Source organism: Protopterus annectens, chromosome 1.part2 (assembly GCF_019279795.1).
Source record: "Protopterus annectens isolate FY-2018-M chromosome 1.part2, PAN1.0, whole genome shotgun sequence".
NCBI lineage: Eukaryota > Metazoa > Chordata > Ceratodontiformes > Protopteridae > Protopterus > Protopterus annectens.
Window position 1 is genome coordinate 503,791,581 of NC_056727.1, and position 21,646 is coordinate 503,813,226.

At 43.2% G+C, this 21,646-nt stretch overlaps 1 protein-coding gene across 1 annotated transcript in view; it reads right to left on the reverse strand.

The window, feature by feature from the left end:
• LOC122789817 (two pore calcium channel protein 1-like) overlaps positions 1 to 21,646 on the reverse strand; it is a 2,103,677-nt gene that overhangs the window by 1,271,269 nt on the left and 810,762 nt on the right. Inside the window, exon 3 of the mRNA XM_044057259.1 lies at positions 20,084 to 20,198. Within this exon, the coding sequence (XP_043913194.1) occupies positions 20,084 to 20,198 (115 nt within the window). The remainder of the gene's footprint in view (positions 1 to 20,083; positions 20,199 to 21,646) is intronic.

The following is a 21,646-nucleotide window of genomic DNA, read 5'->3' on the forward strand; positions in this document are numbered from 1 at the left end:
AGGAAGAGAGCTAGAAATGGGGTTAGGGAGGCTAGAGCTGTCAGGGTTTAGCTGGCTGGCTAGAGATTGGATGGCTTCGGTAAAAAAGTTATTAAAGGCATTAGCAGTTTGGTTGGGAGTTTCTTGATTAGCACCAGTTGGGGATGGTGTGCTGCAGTGACCTGGGTGTAACAGACTATTGATACTTGCCCAGAATTTCTGAGGATTGTTTAGGTGTGTTTGTTGCATTTTACAGTAAAAGTTTTTTTTTGTCTGAAAGTATAGCTTTTTTTGTCATATTTCTCATTTGTTTAAATATTTGTTGATCTGTTAAGTTTTCTGTAGTCCTCCACCTAGTCCAGGCTTTATTTCTAAGTAACATTTTTCGCCTGGTGTCTTTAGTGAACCATGGGGCTGGTTTTGACCTAGTTCTTATAGTACGCTTTGGTGCATATTGGTCAAGGATATTTAAGAAGGTAGAGTTAAAGTGTTTAACAGCCTCTTGAAGAGGGAGGGTTTTTAGTGGATACCAATCACAGGAGCTAAGTTCAGTTTGGAATAACCTTTGGTTAAACTGTTTGTTTGACCGTATTGTCCTATATGATGCTTGGTGTGGGATATCATTCTTTTGCCTGATTATGTAGGTCAAAGAGTGGTCACTTGCATCATCAGGGAAGACACCTACTTTGTAGGGTTGGTGGTAGTTATTAATAAGGATCCAGTCCAAGGTGCTCTCTTTATTGGTAGGTTTATTAATTCTAGTTGGGGAGGTGATGGTCTGTGAGAAACCATGAAGGTTAATGTGAGAAATAGGATGGTCAGTACCAATGCATCTCCAGTCAATATTGAAATCACCAAGGATTATAGACCTCAAAACCCTGCAGCCGCAGGTGAGCCACTACCACTGCCATAAATTTGGTAAACAACCTGGGGGCTGTGGTGAGACTGAAGGGTACAGCTCTGAACTAGTAATGATTGGACCCTAGCTGGAAGCAAAGATGCCTCCTGGAATGCCTGTCTATCTTGATGCGATTGTAGGCATCCTGGAGATCTACAGAGCACATCCAATCATCCTTGCATAAGAGAGGTAAAATGGAATGAGCAGTGACCATCCAGAACTTTGACTTCTTGACCGAAAGACTGAGCTCACTGAGATGCAAAATATGATGCAGATCCCCTGTCTTTTTTGGCACCAAAGAGAAGAGAGAATAAGTACTGGATCCTCTCTGTTCTGCTGGGACCTCTTGGATGGCACTTTTTAGGAGAAATTGTTGAACTTCTTTGAAGGCCAACTCCCTCTGACTGGTTGGAATGTTGGGGAGATGACTTCTCATTGGCGGGGGTTCCAAAAGGGAATGAAGTAACCCATGGAAACTATACTTAACACCTACTGATTGGAGGTGCCATTTGTCCAGGCTAGTGGGTGTAGGGGAATGCAACCCTGACTGCCTCCAGGGCAGAGCAGCCAGGCAATGCTTCAGGAGTGCTGATAGGGCTGCTCAGAGAAGGGTTCCCTGGAACCCTGATTTTGCAGACCTCCCCTGCCTCAAGGGTGGCATCAGCCACTGAAACCTCTCCCCCTGCCTGTGGAAAATGAGTCATCAGGAGCATCCTGGAAGGGAGACTGTGACTTCCAGACCACATCTTCCTAGTTCCCTGCTGAGTCTTAGAGAAAGTCCCCTGGGGAGTAGAAAGCTTGTTGATCCCAACTGCATACAGAGTCTTCCCTTCCTGCTTGTTGTGGGTCAAAGTGTCCTTCACAGAAGGTCCAAAAAGAGTAGAACCATCGAAGGTGGCATTGGTAACGGATGTTTTAATGGTTCCACAAACCCACATAAACATAACCAGGCATGACGCCTCACAGCAATGCAAGTACCTGCTCCCCAAGAGGTAGCTTCCGCAGCACTGGAAATTAACCTCGTTGAGGAATTTGCAAGGAAAGTCACAGTGGATAGCTTTGGAGACACCCTCTTAAAGTCCTCTGCTGGCAACAACTCTGTAAGGGAAGTGGAAAGCTTTTAGACCAAATCCCTTTGGAGGCAGCTAAAGTGTGCCAAGTAATTAACCAATCTCAGGACAAAAGTAGCTGAGGTATACATATGCCTTCCAAAATGTTTGGGGGATGGACTGTGGAGTTCTGCTCTGCCAGCAACTTCTTGGTGGCAGTGGCAATAACAATGGCATCACCTGGGACACCTTTGCTCCAGACAGAACAGTCCGCAGGAGGGCCAAGAAATTTGTCTGTTCTTTTTCGGACTGGCTCCACTGTGTTGGGCTCCTTACAGGGGCTGCTGGCAGTCAAATCTACTAACTACTCAGCAGGGGGGGGGGGACAGCCAGGAAGTAGACGGGCCATCCTGAAAGCCTTCAGAGACACAGAGTCCTCTGACGATGGAGGTTGGGGAGACCATCCGCCCTTCTGCTTCAGGTCTGCAAGGATGTCCACAAAGGAGACATTGTCGGGCGGAGATCTGGGGGACCCGTCTCCTTCATCGAGGTCCGTGTCCTTGGTAAGGGACTCCATAGGGGAATCCAAGTGCCTCATCTTGGACTTTCTCTTGCAATGTACCTCCTCTGCAGGGGGCTCAGGGGAGGACTCGAAAGAGGCAGGGACAACCAGAGGTGAGGGAACACCCTGAAGGCCCAGATGGGAGGACTGACCCTAGACAGGATGGGAAGCCTCACCAGCTGAAGTAGAGAGAGGCAAGGGAGGGACCTGGAGGTGTGGTAGATGAAACTCCAGCCTGGGAAAAGGTCCTCTCTACCACCCGGAAAGACAACTGGCTGGAAGCGGTCCCATCCGCCATGTCCAAGGGAGAAGTCTACCAGAGAGGAGGAAACAGCATCACAACCACCGGATGATACCAGTCCAGAACTATCAAAGGCCAAAGCACCAAGGGGAAGGGACCAGTCTGAGAAAATGATACCAGATCCCACCCTTGTGGAGACAGCGTCAACCACTCTGGCATAGGGCTCACTCTGCTCCAAGGGTGGAGAAACAGAACAAGCCAGGGACTCTGACAAGGTCAAGAAAAGGGGAATACTTGGCCTCGCTGGAATCTGACCACAGGTGTCTGGGTCCTGAGATCCCAAAGCCACCGGGGTTGGAAGAGGAGAATGAGTAATAGGGAGAGGCAAAACCCCTTCTAGCTGGATGGGCAGGGGAAGCCAGGAGCCCCAACTCTATTTAGACCTTGAAGATACTCATCATCCTTTCCATGTCCAAGGGTAAGAGACTCGGTTCTTGGAGTTCATGAATTCCACTGCCCTGGATCAACTAATCCATAGTCCCACCAGGGGCTCCAATATCCTGGACCTGGGCATTACCAACATGGGAAATCGACGCTCCACACCTATGGTCACCCCCCCCATTGATCAGGTCTGACCATAGGTTGGTCACCCTTGACATCCACATCCCTCCCCCACCCCTCAGTAGGGAAACCTCTGTAGAAAACATCTACAAAGCCAACTTCATGCTACTCAAGTCAGAGGTGATAAACTTCATGACACCCATGCAGATGGAAACTGAAAGCTCGACTGCTGAATCTTACAATAAGGTACTGTATGAGCACATCTACCCGTACATGAATCGTGCCATCCCAGACAGAGCCAAGATGCTCTCCTCCAAGGGGGAAAGCCAATCCTGTGGTCCCCTGCCATGAATAAACTTTACAACAGGGGGAGGAAACTGCTGCAGAAAGGAGGAAAATCCCAGGGGGAGGAAACTGCTGCAGAAAGGAGGAAAATCCCGGGATGCAAAGAACTCCCTTACCAGCCTCAGAAAGAAGCTGGGATCCCTCGTAAAATTCTCCAAAGCTAGTTACGAAAATAGAATTGCCAAAGATTCCAAGGATAGCCACAAGGCATTCTATAGCTGTGTCAGGAATCTAAGTGGCAATGCTCAGATCTGCTCTGAGCTACAACAGAATGGCATTAAATATACTGCTCCCAAGGATATTGCCAGTGTCCTGGCAGATCGATTCAGTGCCAACTTCGCCCCCTCTTACCCCCTAGAGGGCCCATCTGAATATCGAAAGATTGCCAAATTCTGGTAACAGCCACACAAATGAAAGCCGAACTCTCCAAGGCTAGGAATACAGCATCCATGGGACCAGGTGACATCCCGGGCTGTGTACTGTATGAGCTGCAGAGTGAGCTGGCGCCTCACCTGGGTGTCATTTTAGTCATAGCCTCGTCTCAGGCTTCGTGCCCACTGATCGGCACACAGCTACAGTTATCCCACTCCACAAAGAGGGATCCACCTTGGATCCTGGGAACTACCGCCCCATCAGTCTGACAAGCCTGATCTGCAAGGCCATGGAACGTATTATCATGGAACTTATAAGCAAAGACATTGGCAACCTTCATACACTGGACCCCACCCAGTTTGGGTTCATAAAGGGCCGATCTTGTCTCCTGAACCTGACTGACTTCTTTAAATCAGTCTCTAGAGCTGTGGACGAGGATAAGGCGGTCCACACAGCCTATCTGGACCTCACCAAGGCCTTCGACACCATCTCCTACTCTGGAATCATAGATAAACTTACTAAGCTGGGCATTAATCCCTACATCACTTGATGGGTTGCCAACTGGCTTACTGACAGAACTCACACTGTAAAAGTAGCAGACTCCAAATCCAGCTCCAGACAAGTGGAGTACCTCAGGGTTCAGCTTTGGGACTGCTCTTGTTTGGCATCTACTTCTCTGAAGTACAGGCCAACACTAAGGGACTCTGGCTAACAAAGTTTGCAGATGACTGTAAACTTGGAGCCATTACTGAATCCCCAAATGATGTGGATAATCTACAAAAAATCTTACAGAAATAGATGCTTGGTGCCAGAGCCATGGGCTCAAGTTCAATGCCAAGAAATGTATAGTTATCCCGTTTGGGAAAAAACATGTACCCATGAATTACCACATAGGTGGCAGTACACTAAACACTGAAAGTGTGATAACAGACCTAGGGACACAGGTGGACAGTGATCTCACCTTCGATAACCACATCGCCACAACAGTCAGGAAATCCTTCTATTTGGCACACCTCCTCACCAAGGGCTTTTCCTCCAGAAAAAAGGAGGTCATTGTCCCACTGTACTTATCCCTCATTAGACCTATTATACAATACAACACCCTGTTTGGTATGTACCTCTCAAGACATCTGCAACAAATGGAAAGGCCTCAGAAATACCTCATTAAAAGAATCACAGGCCTAAAGCAGATGCCATATGCTGACTGTCTAAAAAAATTCCAGCTATACGGTCGCATACTGAAAACTCAGAGGTGATCTCTGCTTAACATACAAGGCCATGTCAAACCCAGAGCTGTTGGACACGCCAAACTTAAAGAAATCCCAATTCCTCAGAGCCACACCCTCCAGGGATCTAAACCTTGTTATCATTATGAACAAAACATGTTGGAGGGATATGTTCCTGACCCAGAGACTCCCCAGACTCTGGGACAGACTGCCCATACATGTCAAGCAGAGCACTTCTTTGGCCCTCTTCAAAAGGAACCTTGAAATTATGTTCATAGGTAGGTACTAGGCTATTGGCCCTAGGGCCTATATAAGCCTAGCCAAATGGTACCCTAGCTTTTGCCACCCAAGAAAATTATTTTCCTGTGCCCCTGTCAAGCAGAGCCACAGAAATGATCCCTGGGGTGAATTTCCTATCTCCCATTCAATCATCAAGATTTTTCTTAAAGAGTGCTAATGAGGAGGTTTGTTTGATACAGATAGGTAGTTTGTTCCAGAGTATGGGAAGTCTCAAACAGGAATTGTATGATAGACAGGAAATTCACCCCGGGGATCATGTCAGTCGCCCTGCTAGACAGGGTCCAGGGAAGTAAATACTGTGGGAAGAAATAGCCAGGGAATTGTTATGGCTAGGCTTGTATAGGCCCTAGGGCCCATAGCCTAGTACCAACCTATGAACCTATGACTCCTCAAAGACCAAGAGAAGTAAGAGGAGTGTGTTGTCTTAGAGGGGAATCTCACTGACTTGCTGCGATGTTCTGGGAATTCAGTTCTGAGGTCTTCAAGCCGAGTGAACTTCCTGTATGGAGGTAGATGGAACAGCAACCTCCTCCAAAATTATAACCGGATCCGACAATCCTGTCAGACCCAAAGGCAGAGCTGACACAGCAACTTGATCAGACAAACTGGTCGGATCTGAGGCTGGCTTGCCTGGTTGGATCCGTGGAGCTCTGATCCAGAGAATCCCTAGATCTTGGAGACAGCTCCACGGCTCTCAGCTCCGAGACAGACTGGGCTGGGGTCGGATCCGACAACTGTGGTTTCTTAGAAGGAGCCAGCTGAGAGGATGGGGTCTTCCTCTTTGAATCAGTAGATTACGCTTTCAAGGGGGGAAATAAAGGGTCCCCCCTGAGCCAGACATTTTAGCAGGAGCTTATTGCGGTGCTCCGCCGAGGCCCTGGGGTTGAATGTGGCACAAATGTCGTATTAAGCTTCCAGGTGCAGTGCGCCTAAACAATACAAACACTCCTCATGTGAGTCAGAATTGGGCATCTTCCATCCACATGAGGAGCATTTCTTAATGCCTGAGGGCTTTATCAGCCATAACTAAGTAGGAAACTAAGTGCAGACACAGACACACACACACACGCACACAAAACAAAAACCCTAACAGCTACAGGAAAAGAGGTGCCAAACACTCACAATAAAATTCATTACCACGCTAAACTATGAGAAAGGGAGGTACTAAGAGGAAGAAACACACTATCAAACACCACTAACAACACTAAAACTACACCCAACTGCACTAAACTACAAATATTTAAGAAAAAAAAGCACTTATCTTAACCAGAGCCAAGGAATCGCATCTGCATAGAAAGCATAGCAAATGAGATCTGGGGGTTACAGGGCAGCAGAGCATCATGGGACAGGGAGGAGCTAGAGCCTTGGATCCATCTGTAGTATGTTGCCGGCTCAGATCCTAGACCCTATGGTGATGAATGATGACTTGGATAACATCAGTAATTTAAGAGGCGGAGCAGTACCAACATCCTGGAAGAAAGTGGTAGTAGCTGTATTACCTTAACAGAGTAAAGATCCATCAGATCCAACGTCATATAGGCCCATTTCAATATTAAATCATAATTATAGGTTCATAGGTGTTTACTAGGCTAATGACCACAAGGGCCTTTTTAAGCCTAGCCAAGCATCCCAAATCTGATGAGTTCTGATAACCTTGATAAGTGTAAGCATGGGCCTGGGAGAAGAGCCATTTACAGGTTACCTGTTTGCATCACAGACACAGGAAGTGTTTGTCTATAATGGCTGAAAGAATGGCAAAAGTGATGTCAAAACTGATAGATATGGATCAATGTGGTTTTGTGGAGGGGAGGCAAACATTTAACGACATTAATAGAACAGTGATGATCCAGAGGGAAGCAGAATGTAAGAAAATACCACTGTTGATGGTGGGTCTTGATGCAGAGAAAGCATTTGACAGACTAAGATGGGACTTTATGAGCACAGCAATGGAAGCATTTGCATTCACTGATAAATTTGCAAGGCTGATTAGGAGGATATATGAGGGATTGGAGGAAAACAATTAAAGTGGATAAGGTCCTCTCTGATAATCTCTGCTTGAAAAACCAGGCAGGAGTGTCCTCTCTCCCCTTTGTTATTTGCATTATATTTAGAACCATTGGCAAAGAAAATAATGGACTCAGAAATTCAAGGATATAATTCGTGTGGTAATCAAGAAAAGCTGTCTCTATTTGCAGATGACATTATTTTATACATGACAAAACCAGAAAAGGACATTATAGTGCTGTGGAACATATTGAGACAGTTTCAAATCTTTTTGGGATACAAAAGTAATGAAGCTAAAACAAAAGCAATAGCCGTAAATTACGTACCCACATATGAATTGGTTCAGCAATATCCATACTTATGAGGACAGGATAAAATGAAGTATTTAGGAGTATGGATTAAAAATGATAACAGTGTGGCAGCTAAGGATATGTGGGAAGAGACTAAACAAATGATAATACAAAAACTGAGAAAATGTAAGCTCTGTTATATGGATATCGATAGTAAGATACAAGCAGTTAAAAATGCTTTTAGTCCCCTTAGTCTTGTACATAGGTCAGGCATACTTTTATCAACCAGAGGAGAAGTTGTGGACAGCAATTAATAATGAGCTGAAGGATTTTATCTGGGAGGAGAAGACAACAAGAGACAAGTGGGAGAAGCGCATTCTTCCAATAGAACAGGATGGATTGGGATTATGCAAGTTGAAGGGGTATTTCAGCACAACACGGTTAAGGCTCCTATACATAGCACAAGCAGAAACCTATAATTTAAAGTGGAAAGAAATGATGATTATGAAATGGGGGGGGGGCTCAAGAAATAGAGAGAGACTGGGATTTTGGCTGCAGACCTTTAAGAACAATAATCATACAGAATATTATATTCATACAGTGGCAGAAATTATTCTAAGAACTAAGCTAACACGGGAATGGAGAAAGGAAATTCTGCCAATAGGAATGACTGCAAATAGGGATAAAGACAACAGGCAAGAGGGGGCTGGAATATATTGGAGAAAACTGGCAAAGGAACCAAGGTATTGTGAGCAAATAACTAGAGAGGGAAAAGTAATAGAATGGGAAGATGCCAAGAACTTATTTGGACTGCAGGTTAGAGATTGCCTTTCCTATCAAGGATTGCCATCGTAGTATAGACAAAGAGAAAGAAATACAGGGTCCTATACGAAAGACCAGCACTGGTAGAGTTTTTAGTAGAATCTAGAACAGAAGATGCCATTAAGAAAAGAATAATTAGTACAGCATATAAAATATTGCATGATAACTATAATAATTAGAGGAGGTTAGGACGGATTGGGAAGCGAGACTGGATAAGTGATTCACAAAGAAACAATGGGGAGATATATATATATATGTGTGTGTGTGTGTGTGTGTGTGTGTGTGTGTGTGTGTGTGTGTGTGTGTATGTATCTAGGTCTCCCAAATATGCAACAAAATCTAGAAGATTTAGGATCTTTGCTTGGAAGTGTTTACATAGGTATTTTTATACCCCAAGTAGACTCCAGAATGTTTCCTCTGGTAGACAGCAAATATTGGAGGTGTGGTGGGGAAGGAGGAGGTAACTGGGAACATATTTTCTGGGAGTGTAAAGAGTTGGCAGACTTTAAGGATTCCCTGCAGACTGCTCTGTCGGAGATGCTGGGTGAGCAAATTGGAGTAACTAGGGAAATTATTTTTTTGAGCTATGATACAGAACTGGAATTGCCCAGACATAGTAAGGCTTTGCTGAGTCTAATTATAATGGCTGGCAAAAAAGCAATTACTAGAAAATGGAAATCAAAATCTACACCACTTTACTAGAAGTAGTGAAGATAGTAACAGAGATAAAACAACTGGAACTGGAATCTTTAGAAAAGGGTAGGAGCAAACTACATAGGAAAAATGGGATATGTGGGAGCAGTACATGCAGAGGAGGAACAAGGTTTAAAATAAGGCAGGATTTGAATGAGCTATGTAATGTTTGACTGACAATGACTGGATATATTAAAAGTGATGTATAATGTTTGCAGCTACAGTTGTGTCGGCATGGTTTGTAATGTACAATGTTTGCAACAAATTGTATCACTATGGTTTATTTTCAATTATATAAATGTAAGATTACCTATGTCATACACAATAATTTAATAAAGATGTTTCTTGTTTAATAAAAAAGTCCATCACATTTGAGAAATAATACATATTAATAATCTCATAATAATAAAGATTATGAATTCATAAACTCCAATGCCATAGATCAACTTATCCACACCCCCACCAGGGGCAACAATATCCTAGACCTAGTGATTACCAACATGAGTGACCGGTGTTCCACACCTGGAGTCAACTTCTCGTGAGTCCGATCTGACCATAAGCTTATCACTCTTGATATCCATATCCCGCCCCCACTCCCCATTAAGGAAACCACAGTAAAAAATTTCTCCAAAGCCAACTTCATGCTTCTTAAGACAGAAGTGGTGAACTTCATGACACCCATGCAGATGGACAATACAGTTACAACTGATGAATCCTACACAAATGCACACTATAAGCACTTACACGAATGCATGAATTGTGCTTATCCCAAACAGAACCAAGATGCTATCCTCCAAAAAATGGAAGCCAATCTGGTGGTCCCCTGCCATAAATAAAGTGTACAAAAGAAGGAAGAAACTGTTGCAAAAGAGAGTAAAATCCCATGAGTGGAGGAGCTCCCTAGTCAGTCTCAGTAAGAAGCTGAGATCCCTTATAAGATCCTCCAAAGCTAGCTATGAAAACAAAATCGCCACTAAATCCAAGGACAACCACAAAGCATTCTATAGCTAAGTCAAGAATCTAGATGGCAACACCCAGATCTGCTCTCAGTTATAGCACAAAGGCATGAAAATTACAGAACCAACTGATATTGCCAACATCCTGGCAGACAGGTTCAGTGCTAACTCCCCCCCCCTCTCACCCCCAAAAGAGCCCATATCTATACAGGAAAAATGCAGAGTCCCTGTAATCACAACTATGCAGGTAAAAGCTGCAGTCTCTAAAGCCAAGAACAGAGCATCCATGGGACAGGACAACATCCCAGGCTGCGTTTTACACAAACTTCAGAACAAACTAGTTCCCCACTTAAGCACCATGTTCAATAATAGTCTCGCATCAGGCTTTGTGCCTACTGAATGGTGCACAGCAACAGTTATCCCATTCCACAAAGGAGGAGCCACCACTGATCCCATGAATTATTGACCTATTAGCCTGATGAGCCTGGTCTGCAAGTCCATGGAACGTATCATCATGGAACTCATAAACAAAGACATTGGTAACCTCCAAACTCTGGATCCCACCCAGTTCGGGTTTGTGAAAGGCAGATCATGCCTCCTGAACCTGATCGACTTCTTTGAGGCAGTCACCAAAGCCGTGGATGAGGGTAAGGTGGTTCACACAGCCTATCTTGAACTCTCCAAGGCTTTCGCCACCATCACCCATTCTGGAATTATAGCTAAACTCACTAAACTAGGTATAAATCCCTACATCACAAGATGGGTTGCCAACTGGCTCACTGACAGAACCCTCACTGTAAAAGTTGCAGACTCCAAATCCAACCTCAAAGCAGTGACAAGTGGAGTACCACAGGGTTCCATCCTGGGACCTCTCCTGTATGGTATCTACTTCTCTGAAGTACAAGCTAACACAGAAGGCCTCTGTCTAACGAAGTTCCCAGATGACTGCAAACTAGGAGCCATAGTCAAGTCCCCAAATGATGTGGACATCCTACAGAAGGGCCTCACTGAGACAGATGCCTGGTGTCAGAGCCATGGCCTCAAGCTCAATGCCAAAAAGTGCAGTGTCATTCCCTTTGGTAAAAACTCTGTACACATGAACTACCACATAGGCAGCAATCTACTTAACACCGAATGTGTGATAAGAGACCTTTGGGACCCAGGTGGACAGTAGTCTCTCCTTTGATAGTCACATCGCCACAGCAGTCAGTTAGTCCTTCTACGTGGCACACCTCATCATAAAAGGGTTCTCATCTAGGAAAAAAGAGGTCATTGTTCCCCTCTACTCATCACTCATTAGACCCATTATAGAGTACAATGCCCCTTTTGGAATGTACCTCACAAGACATCTGCAGCAGCTGGAAAGGCCACAGAAGTACCTCACAAAGAGGATTACTGGCCTCAAACTAATGCCCTACACTGACCTCAAAAAACTCCAGCTTTACTCCGTAGCATATCGCCTTCTCCGAGGTGATCTCTGCCTAACATATAAAGCTATGTCAAACCCAGAGCTGTTGGACATGCTACACCTAAAGAAATCCCAATCCCTCCAAGCTACATGCTCTACAGACCTAAACCTTGTCACCACAATAAACAGGACACGCTGGAGGGATATATTCCTGTCCCAGAGACTTCCTATACTCTGGAACAAGCTACCCATCTATGTCAAGCAAAGTTCTTCATTAGCACTCTTCAAGAAAAATCTTGATGAGTGGATGGGAAATAGGAAATACACCCCGGGGATCACTTCTGCATCTCTGCTGGACAGTGGCACAGGAAAATAACTTTCTTGGGTGGTGTAAGCTATGGAACCTTGATGACTAGGCTTACGTAGGCCCTTGGGCCAACAGCCTAGTACCTATCTATGAACCTATGAAAGCAAATAAACAGTTAAGCAGGGGTCTTACAAAATTAACATTTCCAATATTACTTTTTCTAATTTCTCACCTAGTGATGACATCTGATGACTTAACTTCTGTAAGCTCTAAAATTGGTATGTATCCATGAGAAAACAAAATTAAATAAACATACAAGGTCGAAAACAAACTATAAACTCCACACACTATTGTGTTAAAGACAGGGAAAAAGTAATAGGTGTTTCATTAAGTTACTTTGTCAAACTGCATTGAAGTATACCAATGAAACTGTGTTATTAAAAAGTAGTTTATATGAATGCATGTACAACACTGTCATTATTCTTACCTGGTTTACTTACTGCATGCTCAACCATCCATAATGCAAAAATAATTACTGAATGAACATCTTGATTGCTTGCTATACCAAAAAACTACTTATGCCAAATGCCAAAAATTCCTACTACCACAGTCTCAGAAACAAGTATTAGCATGAGTCCTGTTGGGGGGAGCAAGTCCAGGAGTTTGAGGATGTGGACATTGGCATTACTGGCTGTCGAGACTGTCATTTGGGAATGGTTATTTACGTGCTATGGATGGTCAAATATGCAATGTTAAACCTTCTCACCTCAAACAAAGCTTCCTATACTGTGGCAAGTTGTCTCTTTAAACTGATACATTTTCTTACTGGTGTTGGGTTTTAATCACAGTGTTTAAGTGAACAAGTGCAAGGTTTATGAAAAGGGTTTGACTTTGTATATTTTATAGTTACATCTAAATGAAGAAACAACTTTCAGAAAGACAGCTTTAATATACAAACTTTCACAGGTTTTAATGTCTGACTTCACATTAGATTCCATTCAGTGTCTGCATCCTATATCACATCTTCATTATATGAGCTTCTCTGCCAGCTTTCTTATTGTTCACCTCATTTCAAATTCTCTATATCATATTCACACAAAGTATTCCCTCTTTCAAAACTTGCTCCAACTATTAATTTATTTTATGGCTTTGTTTTACCAACTGTATTTTACATAAGAGTGCTTTTGCTTCAGCTATACAAATGACAAAGGATTATGACTGGGTATAAGATCAAACCTGAATTAATGTGTTTGAAATATGGATGCCTAGAAATTTAACTTGACAACAGAGTGAGGTGAAGGTCAGGAGGCAAATCTTGAAACCCATGTCAAGAACATGCAACTAGATTATTATAGGAGTGTCACAAAACTCAGCATAGCTACTCTGATGTACTTTTAGTTACTGTGGGCAGAGAGGGAAGGAACTCAAAACATTTTCCAGCTATGCAAGCAATAAAACACTTTGCACTGCCACATAGACAGCATTCAAAAGTGATGTGTCTCTAATGAATGGCTTTAAAACATGGTTAGTTTCTCACAACTGCTCTGTGGTGACTTGAGTGCTATTATGCTCTGTCTTGACAATGAAGCCTTACAGCACTAAAAAGTGCTTAACAAAGTTTAGTTAAACACCATTCTTATGTTCGCTAGGTAATTAAAATTGTTTCCTTTTCTCAGATTTGGAGTGCATGTGTAGTACTCCATGTACCACATCCTTTTTTTAAATCATACTTCTAACCAACTTCAAGCAGGATATCAACAACACGTGTTCATGTTTTCATTACTCCTATGACTCCAATATATTTTTGCTTATTTTCTTGTTTCTATTCTCATGCAACTTTACACACTTGTAATTCTTCAATTAGCTCTTTTAGTTGTGAAGTATTCATATTTGCTTTACAGACACCACTTGTTTCATTTAACCTTTAATCTCCTCCTTATCGCAATCTGCTGCTTGTCCAGTCATTTAGTATACAGCATAAAATCATCTTACTACAGAACATAACTCACCTAATTCTCAGTGTGCATGTGGGGGGAGTATTCAGACTCTCAGCATAGGCATCATGATCTAGTATAGGTTCACAGGTAGGTACTAGGCTATCTGCCCTAGGGCATTTATAAGCCTAGCCAGAATGTGTTGGCTTTCACCTCCCTTTTAGATTTGATTAGATTCCTGAGCCTCTGTCCAGCAGGGCTATAGAAGTGATCCCAGGAGTAAATTTACGATTTCCCTTCCACTCATCAAGATTTCTCTTGAAGAGAGTCAGTGAGGGGCTCTGCCTAATATGGATTGGGATTCTATTCCAGAGCGAGGGAAGCCTCTGGGATATGAATCTATCCCTCCAGCTTGTCCTATTTATTGTTGTGCTAAGGTTGTGCTGAGGTTTAAATCCCTGGAACGTGTAGCTCTAAGGGATTTGGTTTTCTTGAGGTGGAGCATGTCCATTAATTCCGGGTTAGACATGGCCTTGTACATCAGGCAGAGATCACCTCTGAGTAGGCGGTAAGCAACTGAGCAGAGCTGGAATTTCTTTAGTCGAGCTGCACAGGGCATCTGTTTGAGGCCCACGATCCTCTTGGTGAGTTACTTCTGGGGTCTTTTCAGCTATTGCAGGTGTCGGGTAAAGTACATCACAAATGGGGCATTGTACTCTATTATGGGCCTGCTGTGCGATGAGTAGAGGGGCACAATGCCCTCTCGATCTAGATGTGAACCCTTTCATGATTAGGTGGGCTATATAGAAGGTTTTTCTAACCACTTTGGCAATGCGATTATCAAAGGAGCGGTTGCTATCTACTTGGGTCCCCAGATCCCTAATTACATCTTCCATACTTAGTGGATTACCACCTATGTGGTAGTTCGTGGGCACTTTATTTTTCCCAAAGGGGATGGCTATGCACTTTTTGGCATTTAGCTTGAGGCCATGGTTCTGACACCAGGTATTCGTCTCCATAAGACCCTCCTGTAGGATGTCTGTATCAGCCGGAGAGTCGATTATGGCTCCCAGTTTGCAGTTATCTGCAAACTTTGTCAGCCATAGTCTTCCCGTGCTTGTCTGTACCTCAGAAAAGTATATATCGAACAAGAGGGGTCCCAGGACTGAGCCCTGTGGGACGCCACTTGCAACCAGTTTGGAGTCGGACATGGCACCCGCAGCTCTGACCATGTGAGTTCTATCCATGAGCCAGTTTGCAACCCATCTCATGACATAGGGGTTAATGTTTAAGCTGGCAAGCTTATCTATAATGCCAGAGTGGGGTATTGTGTCGAAGGCCTTTGCTAGGTCTAGGTAGGCTGTGTGGACTACCTTTCCCTCATCTATGGCCTTGGTAACTGTTTCAAAGAAGTCTACTAGGTTTAAGAGGCAAGATCTGCCTTTAACAAAGCTGAATTGAGTAGGGTCCAGTGTCGGGAGGTTCCCAATGTCTTTGTTTATGAGATCCATGATGATGCTCTCCATAGCCTTGCAGACCAGACTAGTCAGGCTTACAGGGCGATAGTTCCGTTGTGGCACCACCTTTGTGGAGGGGGATAACTGTTGCTGTACGCCATTCTTTGGGTATATATCCTGTAGTAAGGCTGAGTTGGACCAGTGAGTTTATGTGAGGGTTTAGTTCTTTCTGGAGCTCGTGTAAGAAGCAGCCTGGGATACCATCCAGTCCCATTGATGCTGTGTTTTTGGCTTTGGAGAGGTCTGTTTTCACCTGTGTGTCTGTGATGTCTGGGGGTCAACATTCTTCTGGGATGGACACGGGCCCTTTTGGGGGTGGGGGGGGGTAAAGTTTGCACTGAACCTGTCAGCCAGGATGTTGGCAATGTCAGTGGGTTCAGTGTATTTTTTGTTATTTTACACCAGCTCAGAGCAGATCTGAGAGTTGCCACCTAGATTCTTGACATAGCTAAAGAAGGCCTTGTGATTATCTTTAGAGTCTTTGGCGATTTTTCTTTCAAAGCTGGCCTTGGATGATTTTATGAAGGATCGTAGTTTCTTGCTAATACTGATCAGGGATGCCTTCCCTTTCTGGGATTTTGCTCTATCATGTAATAGTTTCCTCCTTCTGTTGTATAGCTTATTTATGACCAGGGTCCACCAGACTGGTCTCCTTTTTTTGGAGGAGTAGGCTTTACTTGGGATGGCTCGATCCATGCATTCCTGTAGGTGCTCATAGAATGCATTTGTAAAGGATTCTGCGGTTTGGGAAGCATTTTCCATTAGCCAGGGTGCTGTGAAACATTCCACTTCTGTCTTGAGAAGTATAAAGTTTGCTTTTGAGAAATTTTTTACAGTGGTTTCCTTGGCTGGGGGTGGGGTCGGAATAAGGATGTCCAGTGTGATTAGTTTATGGTCTGATCTTACCAACGCGGGGTTTACTTCTGGTGTGGAACATTGAGCCCTCATGTTGGTGATGACTAGGTCCAATATGCTGTCACCTCTGGTGGGATTGGTGACCAGTTGTTCCAGGGTGTTTGAGTTTATAAACTCCAGGAAACGTTGGGCAGAGGAGTTGGGACTTGAGTAGTTTTCCCAGTCAATGTTTGGGTAGTTGAAATCACCCAATATCATGGTGTTTGGTGAGACCTTCATATTCTCCAATGTTCTCAGGAATGCCGAGTGGGGGTCCCGAGACAAGTTGGGTGATCTGTAGTAAGCTACAAACTGAAAAGCAGTTTTGCCCACTGTTAGTTGCACATGGATGGTCTCCGAAGCCTTGTGCAGTGCCACTAACCTGGAGGTGTGGGCATCCCTGATGAAGATGGATACACCCCCGCCTTTTGTATTTCGGTCCGTGTTCTGGGGCTGAAAGGCATGGTATGAGTTATAGCCTGGTAGTGCTGGGGTGCTCTCTGTAGCCTTAAACCAGGTTTCTGTTATTGCACAGATATCAATTTTCTCCATACTGAGGAGTGCCTCGAGTGCGTGCATTCTGAGGTTTAGACTTCTGGCATTGAGTAGCATTACCCTCAGTTTTTTGTTTCTTGTGTTGTCTATGGAAGTGAGTTTGTCTTTTGAGCCTTGCCTAAAAAAGGCACTATGGGGGTGGCAAGAGCCCTAGCCAGTATTCGAAAGCCCAAGGGTGACAGGTACAAGCAGTCTCTAGCGAAGCAACGTGGCTTGTCGAACATGTCTTCCCAGGCTGACAGACACTGGATCCCCTTTGAATGACACCAATAGTTTAGCCAATTGTTAAAATTGATCATTTTGTCTTTATACTGTGGCATCATTCTTGGTGAGGGCAGGATGCTACTCAGGGTCAGGGTCATACCGGCCTGGGTTACATGATCAGAGAGCTCCTCTATGTCTCTTTTCATGTAGTCCAGGGAGGTACATCTCTGGTCATTCACACCAACATGGACAATGACAGAGTCATATTTGTACTTGCTTTGGAGTGATCTGAGTGCTTGTTTTATCTGGGGGATCCTGGCACCCAACAGGCAGCTTACAGTGACCTTTATCCTTGTTTAGTCTGGTGAGCGGGACATCAGTGTGCCTGACAATAGAGTCTCCTATTACTAGTGTATTTGGTGTGTTATTTAGCCTTAAGGGCTGCGACTGTGTGGCACACAGACTTTGTGAAGTATGTGATACGTGAATATTGTTGTGGGGTAGCAATTGCTTGGATGTCTGCTTTGGAGGTCTCTGCTGCTTTGGCAGATTTTTATTTAGAGCCTCCGAGTATGTTTTTTTGTGTTTATGTGTCCTGTTTGCTGGTGCAGATACGATTAGTCTATGTGACACTGGTTGTGTGGTGCGAGTGGTTCCCTTCTCCTGACTGGCTGTTCCAGTCTTCGGTTGAGAGAGCCTGGCCTCCAGTTTGGCTGTATAGTTGCATCTCTCACATACATTTGAGTTTATTGGAAGGAGGAGAGAGTTTGTCTGTGTACATGAGGCAATTGTAACATTGTCTCAAGATTCCCATATTCACCAGCTGGACTGGAGTGTAGACCTGAAACTGCCCTTTGGACATGCCTGAATAGTTTAATGAACTGTTTTACTGATTGTCCAGATGGGACGAATAGGGAGCCTTTTACTTCAATATAATATAAGGGGGGTGCAGTGCTAGTGTTTGTTAGTGCTTACTGAGAAATTTGAGCAAGTGCTGGGCTGTGAAAGGAAGGTTGAGTGCTTAATTTGAGAGTTTGACTTGTTCTAAGGGAAAATTTGAAGAGCAGACTTCGTGGAGCCAGAAATAGTTTAAACCTGCAAATGTGGGTTTTAAAGCAGGGAGATTGAAAGAGATAGGAATTAGCTCAAAATGGCCAATAAGCTACTAGTTGCTGGGCTGAGACCACTCCTCCAGGGACAGATAGGCTGCTCAAAGCTCCCCACTCTCACTGGTAGAAGCTTCCTCCTATCCAAGTAAGAATATGGGCAACACAGGAACTTGTACCACAGCCCAGAATTCAGCAAAACCTGAAATCTGGACCAATCTAACTTAGAAAAGGCGGGAAACAATTTTTTTTTAGTTTTTTTTTTGCAGAACAAACAGTAATTTTACACAAAAAACACTGTAAATGCTATAAACAGGCTAGCGTACTTGAGTGTGTAGCCTACAACAGTTAAACAACACAAAAACGACTTTAAAAGACTGTTAGAAGTGCAAACAATAAAAAATAGTAGAGTTAAAAAATAGCTTTTTTAAATCACAGATATGCTAGAAACTCGCTTTTCGGCGAGAAAATGCAGTCGCAGGAAGAAATGCAGAGAAAAATACTTAATCAGTTGAAAGACTCTCTTTTGTCTCTCTGCTGCTTGTAGCACTCTGCAGGACACCACGAGAAGCTGTGCTGAGTTGTATACAGGCGCAAAACCGCGCAAATGCAGGTTTTAAAGCAGGGAGATTGAAAAAGATAGGAATTAGCCCAAAACGGTCAATAAGCTACAAGTTGCTGTGCTGAGACCACTCCTCCAGGGACAGATAGGCTGCTCAAAGCTCCCCACTCTCACTGGTGAACAGAGAAGCTTCCTTCTATCCAAGTAAGGATATGGGCAACACAGGAACTTGTACCACAGCCCAGAATTCAGCAAAACCTGAAATCTGGACTAATCTAGCTTAGAAAAGGTGGGAAACAATTTGATCTACTATGTTTGTATTTTCTGTAACAGAATGTGTCTTGGCCTAAATTTTAAGTTCATATTTTTGTACCGAACATGTTGTTGTTGTCTTTTGGCTTTTCCCAGTTAGGGGTCGCCACAGTGGAACTCTGGTCCGCTAATGATTGGCAGTAGATTTTCACGAATGCCGAGGTGCCAGCTCGACGTTCAACCTTCAACGAAGGCATGCCCATTTACGCATGTCTTTCAAACACCCACCCAACCACAGGGAGGACATGCAGACTCCACACAAAGGGCACTCCCCGCACTCCAGCAGAGAATCGAATGGGAGAACCTCTTGCTGTGAGGCAACAACGCTACAGCTGCACCACCGCGGAAGTCTTTTGCACCAAACATGTACTTAATTAAAATGCAGAACCTGACATATTGTGTTCAACTAATGAAAATAAAAAATACATGTGATTCTGGTACTTAGCACTTTGTATATTTTTGAATACCCCTTCAGTCTTTGGCTTATTTCCTTTAAATCAGTAAAATTAAGCTTTGATAACTTTTCACAGGACCCTATTGTCTCACAAAAAACAAATGTCAATTTTTTTCCTTGGCTAGTAGTAACCCTGAAATGTCTGTCTCATAAATACAATTTTCTCTCCCTCTCTTCCTTTACTTGAAACACAAAAGTATTGCATGTATTAAGTCCTCTTCCCCTGTGATAAGAACAAATGTCACAGGTAGTATCTTCTCAGGTTTTCTGCATATTTCACTCATAGTTAGGAGTAAAAACAATTTCTACAAATTTCCAGTTCTTAACAAACTGCTCCACAGAATAAGATTTTTTAGGTAGTTAAAAGGCAAAATATTCAAGTTTACTGCTGTACAAAATATTGTTTGGACCACGCTATGAATTTCTCAACCACAATGTAATCATAATTTGATTATAATAACGTTGGCTAGTAATATTTCCTTCTCAATAAAATTGGATATGCTTACATTCTTAATCACAAGAAATAACTCACCCAGACTGGCAAGGCGTAGACTGCTGGGTCTTCAAACACAGCAAGTGCAAGATTCAAAATGATGAAAAAGTATGTGACTGCCTGTGTCATCCAGTGGTTGTATAAATAATATAATCTAAAGTACAAACAAAACATAATGGTTTAATGTGTTATCAAAAATAAAATTACCACTGAGTGAAGTAAAACTCCTTGATTAAAGATCTTTTGTAATCTACAAATCATGTATGATTACATGAGACAATTTAACCTACATTTCTTCAGTTTTTTAAAGTATTAATAATGTCCCTTAAGTATATTTAAAAAAAAACTCCACTAAAGGTAAAACACAAATCACTGAAAACAAAAAGTACTGATCAAGCTGACAAACATTAAGAACAATTTAATAGAATTTCGATCTGTTTTTAAAATTTGTTAGCCTGGTTGGATTTTTTTTTTTGTTTTTAAAATCACTTAAGTGTTTCATGTGTAAGATGTGGTATGAAAACATTGCATCTCTATGCACTAACACATCCAATATTACTTTGTTTTGTTTTCATGTTAAACAAACTTACTTTAACTGGGATACCAAACCACCTTGGGACAAATTCAAAGCTACCTAAATGGAAATGCAACCTCACAAGAGAGCACAACACAAACACAATGACTTGTACATTGAAGAACTACATAACAGCCTAAGCTGTGGCATGGACACTGCTAAGGCATTATTTTACACTTAACTCTCCATCAGATGCTACAATACCATGTATGTCACACAGCTTTGGAGGTTGGTGCAGCTTTATTTGTGTGTGCAAGCCTGTATATATGTTGGTAAGTATGTGCCTGCACAACATACTTATTACAAATATACATACATAAACCACCTACCCAGCAAAAGTATAGTTCTTCAAAGCATGCTCCAATTTACCAGCACCTTCTGAGCCATCTTATTTGTTTTGGCTCATCTACTTTGGCTATCAAGACTCTCTTCTGACCACCCTACAGACCCATTCACTCCATTCTAGGCAACTGGCAGCCCATTTGATTTGATCGGGGTGGCAGTGGATAAAGGGATTTCGGTGCAAGTCTTAACTTCATAAACATTTCCTGTTGTCCTCCTGAACAGGATTGTACAGTGGGTGTCAGTGATAGGCTGTCACTCATTTCCATGGGAGATGAAATCCATCAGGATGTCTCATCTTCTTTACCAGGCAAGATACTCAGGCAATTCTTTCTGGTTTCCACCAGGGAGATCTAACTTCAATCTGCTCCCTGACGTGTATTCCACATCCTTCCCCTGAAGACAAACTAACAGTCTAAGCCTCACCAGTCCTCCCTTCCCCATCTCAGTTCCAAGTGTCTAATATGCTAACTGATTTTGGACCGTCTGGGTCCATACCTCTCAAATGTCCAGATTTTAGCCTCACATTTTGGTCTGTTCCTCATAAAATGTATGGTTTTCTGGCAAATCACTGAGAATTGAAGTCACTAAATAATGACAGACATTTGAGTTTCAGACTCCATATCCTTCATAAAACACATGTTAAAACAAATTCTGTTATTCTAGCAACTTTCTAAGTTTATAAG